We start from the raw sequence: 5,347 nt of genomic DNA, 5'->3' as shown, positions 1-5,347 counted from the left end.
CTACGACATGGATCACTTAACTTATTGAGTGTGTTAAAATAGGTAAATATATCAACCTTTACATATATTTGTATGTTTTGTTAATGTGAATTGACCACCAAGACTATACATTTTAAAAACACTGGATTAATCTTCTTCTAATTTAATTGAAATTAATTCAATAAATATTAACATACTTTTATTTATATTTATATTTATATTTACACTTCTATTTTATTTAAATTGAAATATTATTAAATTTTCTAATAAATTGCACATTTATTTGACGGATTCATCTGAGAACCTAGTTCACAGTTGAATTCTTTCGAGAATTCTACCATATTTGAAAGTGGTCCAATTACTCTAAACATTGAAGGCACATGTGAGTCTGTTGATGTCTGCAAATCTCTTATTTTTGGATGACTATCACTGCACCACAATTGTGCATATGTTATAAAAAATAATTGTTTACTTGTATAATTCAATGTCGGTAATGTTTCAAATTCTAAATTTTGCCCAGAGCGCACTGCATCCTCATACCAATTCAAATAAGCTTCATATGCCAAACGTATTCCGCCATTGTCAGCAATATTTTCAGACTGAGCAGTACTTTCTGGTAGGAAACGCCCACCGTATATATATTTACTGTATTGATTAGAGAAGCATTTAGTTTTTGCCGTGAATATTTTTGTAGATAGTTCATCCCACCAATCTCTACTGTTTCCATCTTTATCATATCTTCGACCTGTGTCATCAAAACCATGTACCATCTCATGACCAACTAACGTGCCCAAAGTACCGAACTTTAAAGCATTTGGATAAATGGCAGCCCATAGATAATAAGGCTGTAACAGTGATACTGGCACTTTTATTGTGTTTTCAATAATAATATTTGCAGGGGTATATGAAAGTAATTCGCCTGCTTCCATTGGTTTTGGTGGTTCACGTAATTTAATAAGTAATTGAGAGGCACTCCAATTTAACATATTCTTAATATTTTCAACATAATCCTCACCATTAATTGTCAAGTTGGCAAACTCCTTGGCGAAGTCGTCTTTAGTATAAGAGTTGATTTCCAATTTCATTGCATCAAGTTTCTCAATAGCTGACTTTCTAGTATCGAGATCAATCCAACTTAGTTCTGTAGATAATAATTTTGATCTATAAATGTTTTTTAGTTTGTTCCATACCAATTCAATATCCATTTCTGTTGTTTTGGTATTATATTTTCTATAAATCATATTATCCAATACCTTCGCAAAATGTGACTTAGTCTTGGCTATACACAAAACTTCTTGACGAACTCTCGTTTTAGCAATTTTTAGCTGAAATTCACTAACCAGATTATAGAAAATATAATTAGCCACAATACGCTTTGGTGTTCTTATTATAACATCTTTCAGATTGTCTTGATAGTCTGGTATGAATTCATAAATAGTTTCATTAAAATCAGCTCCGATCCTTATATCAAAAAAACGACGTATATCAATGTCTGGTGAATATTTCTTTTGCATTTCGTCAATTGTGGTTAAGTGTGTCATCTCATCTAATCCTAAACCCAATTTCTCATCTATCATACCACTGGCCAAAGAAATTTCAAAGTCCATTATATCTGCTGCTGTTTCTTTTGCCACTTTTTCATTTATGCCCAAATAACGTTTTAAATCATCAGCTATTTTTATTTTGTAGCTCTCCCGGTATATTTCCGTAACACTATCTAAGTACATTGAACGACTCTCTAATGGAAAATCTGGATGTCCAATATAAGCACGATTTTCTGAATTTTTAGCAAAATCTGCAAATACCTCAATACTTAGAATTATATCTTTACCATATTTTGAGCTAATTTTTCCCACTGTCTCCAACCAATTGAAGTTCTCCTCCTGCCATTTATCACCAACCAATGCTGGCATTTCACCGAACTCCGCAATTATTTCCTTCAATTTTGTTCTGTATCCTGACTGTAGTTGACCAATGTTTGTGCAGGATTCATAGAAATTCTTAACTTTGATATCTGTTTCCGTATCATTGTACTGCACTCCCGATTTTAGTATTAATGCTAGTTTGCGGTCCAAAGCTAAAGTTATCGACTCAAAAAAGCCAGTCGTTACATGTTCAAAAGAGTTTGCTGGATTTATTTTCAACCAATTGCCACATGCAAAATTGTAAAAGTCATCGCATGGATCGATGCTTGTGTTCATGTAGTTATGCATTTCGGCCGCTTTGGAACGGCGCATGATGTCACGTACATATGGAGAATTTATCTGATCAACTGGCTTAATGACATCTGATTTATGCGCAATTGGCGTGGTTGCAATCCGTGACACTAAAGTGAAAAGTACCACAATTGCGACTATATATATATTCATTTTTGTTAATTAAAATTATTTTTTTAATTTTCGAAAATTTTGTTGTTTAACAGACGAATAACAAAGCATGACTGTTCTGAGCGAGTAGTGAAAATAGCTAAATAGCTAAATAGGGAGAAGTTATATATTGCAATAATTAAAAATCCAAACAAACGCAATCAAATCTTTTCAAAATGGTCAGAAGTTTATCAGTACTCGATCAAGCTCACGTTTGTTGACTGAAATTACTCTCATTTTATAACTGAATTCTAATTTTAGTTTGAAAACAAAAATATTCTAGCATGATTATTGCATTTAATGAATAATAAATTACAAGGAAGCACAATAAATTTCATTGTGACATATATTATGAGAGTTTTTTTATTAGTTATTGATGCGCTGCACTAATATAAAAAATAGTCTAATACAGTAATAGTAGTGTAATTGATTAAATAATTTAAACAAAAGTTAACTATAATTAATGATTATAATTATTAATTTATTACCATACCATTAAGTTTCTCATATAATGATATTTCCACTTGAGAAAATCTAAATTTACAATATTCACAGCTCAGAATTCGACGTTTAGTACCCGATGCGATCAAATGCTAATGCATCTAAATACATTAAATATGGTTGTTGAGTTTTATAAGATATAAAATATAATAGAGTAAATAAAATAAGTAATAGAGTAATAGAGAAATTAGTTAAAAATTAGTTAAATAGGTATTTATCTATAAAACTAAACGAATGTAGGCATAGCATATTGTATTTATTTAAGTAATTGAATGAGTAAAAATACAAGTATCTTCTAATTATAATGCAATTAATAACTAAAATTTATATAATTCATATTGATTGTATATATTTTTAAATATTTTATAATCAAACTCACTTCAAATTTGCATACTAGTATATAGTAATGCACATTCATACTAACGATTGCTATCTTCACATTGAGCAGTCGTTGAACCATTATTAAATTTTTCTTATTTTGTGATTTGCAATATTTATATATAATATATAAAAAATAGCATGTATTAATTTGAAATAAACAAACACTCAACTAAAATTATTAATAAGAAATAATATAAATTTCTTATTTTAAGAAATTATGTTGGTATTCCATGGTTTACTCTTTCAATTTATTACAAATATATACTATCACTCTTCAATGATGAAGAAAAGAAAATATGATACTTTCTTCTGAAATTCAGCTCAGTACTCAACTAACAAAGTACCTTAATTGTATTTTAATCTACCCTAGAGTGAACTAGAAAAAAGATCCCTCTATCCAATCTTCTTAAATTATAATTTCTGAAGCAAAAGTTTTATTATTATCCAAAATGATCCATTAACTAAATGCCTTGATTATATTGCGTATCCCAATAAACGTGTCACCATCGTCTTCAGTTATTACCTCAACTGTGGCTGTCTCCAGTGCAACTATAAAATTCAAAGTTAATAAAAATATCGATGAGGAATTATTGCATTGTAATGATATGCCACAATATTTACAATTTAATACATATATACTCTAGGGTTACCGGCCATCAGTTTATTCTACGATCAATATATTAACTCATGATAAGTTATTAGTAATATAAATTTGTATATATATATATGAGAAAATTTAAAATGTATTATATTATAAGACAATTTAATCAAGTTCTGCTACAACATTCAGAAGACCCGGATGCGAAGCCACAATTTCCACACTTGTTTCGGATAGGTTTTCAGGGGCACTCAGAGACTGGAAAGTACTGGAACATTATTTTGGCATTGACCTTAAGTACATCGAATTCAAGATAACACCGCGGGGCAGTCATGCATCAGATGCAGTCATCTGTATTAGCTCTACTTGCTGCTTTATACAGCAGTGTTGCAGAAGGGGTTCAATACTTAATTCGGCCGCACTAATAGAATACACCTTGAATAGCATTGTACAAGCTTGTAATGTTTCCATGGTCAACTCGAAAGAAAGTCGCATACTAGTGGACCAAGCAAATCGCAGAATTATGGAGCACTTATCTGAGGTGCAGACGAAGAGTGACTAGAGCCCGGATGCTAAAGTAGAGGAGCTAAAATTCAAAATAGTCAAGAATAATTTTAAAACAGCTATAAACCAAAGAAGGTGACGTGGGAAGAACTGAGGGAAGACAAAAACAACAAAACCTGGGGCGCCCGCTGGGTGCCAGACAGCCTACTCAGACAACAGTAAAGGCTGCACAAACTAATAACCACTACTCAAGAAATATTGTTTTGATTGCAACACTTGACGTACGCTATGCATTTAATAGTGTGAGATGTAGCTAGCTATTTGTAAAATCGTAGTTTATAACATTCGCAATGGACCAAAAAAAAACAGATCACATCAAGAGCAACGCAAGGATCAGTCTTCGGACTTGACCTGTGGAATGATAACTACGTAGTATCTTAGAGCTGGAAAGGCAAGAAACACAGAAGAAGCGCAACGGAAGCTGTTGCGGAAGATACGAACGCAGGCATTGTTAGATGATCACAGACTGAAACTCGCCGCGGAGAAAAGAGAGCTGGTTTTTTCACAAGAAAACACATGGAGCTAGAAGTCAAGATGAGAGTATATGACAGTACAGTAAAAAAAAAAAAATATGACAGTATTAAAATGTCACAGAAAACAGTCAAATATGGAGGCCTTCGACTCAACTCTAGACTAACTTTCTGGACTCGCATTGAGAAAGCAGTAACTAAACCTGGAAAACCTACAGAAGCATTAAGCAGACTTAAAGACAGCTTCTTATGACTACGGTGAGCTACATTCTCCTATATGAAAACAAAAAATAAACCGATGCACTACTGTCACAATATTGCAGAAAAGCGTTAGCGTCAGCGCAACGAACAACAGATTTGAGAATATCTCTAGCGTACTGCATATTAGTAGTAATATTCGTATTAACGTGCAGGCTCAAGAGTGAAAAGCATGTTGGCAGGTAAAACACATATGGAACAACAACATCGACAGGCAGTCAATAAGGCAC

General features: G+C 32.2%; 1 protein-coding gene across 1 annotated transcript; it reads right to left on the bottom strand.

Moving 5' to 3' along the window:
* Positions 1–206: 206 nt before the first annotated feature.
* On the bottom strand, positions 207–2,366 carry LOC119682799 (neprilysin-4-like). Its single transcript, XM_038096310.1, has one exon. The coding sequence runs from the start codon at positions 2,346–2,348 to the stop codon at positions 243–245; it is 2,106 nt and encodes a 701-aa protein (XP_037952238.1). The 5' UTR covers positions 2,349–2,366; the 3' UTR covers positions 207–242.
* Positions 2,367–5,347: the final 2,981 nt, after the last annotated feature.

The sequence above is a fragment of the Teleopsis dalmanni genome, chromosome 2, assembly GCF_002237135.1.
Source record: "Teleopsis dalmanni isolate 2A chromosome 2, ASM223713v2, whole genome shotgun sequence".
Taxonomy (NCBI): Eukaryota; Metazoa; Arthropoda; class Insecta; order Diptera; family Diopsidae; genus Teleopsis; species Teleopsis dalmanni.
Note: the sequence above shows the minus strand (reverse complement) of the source record. Positions and strands in the feature narration are given on the sequence as shown.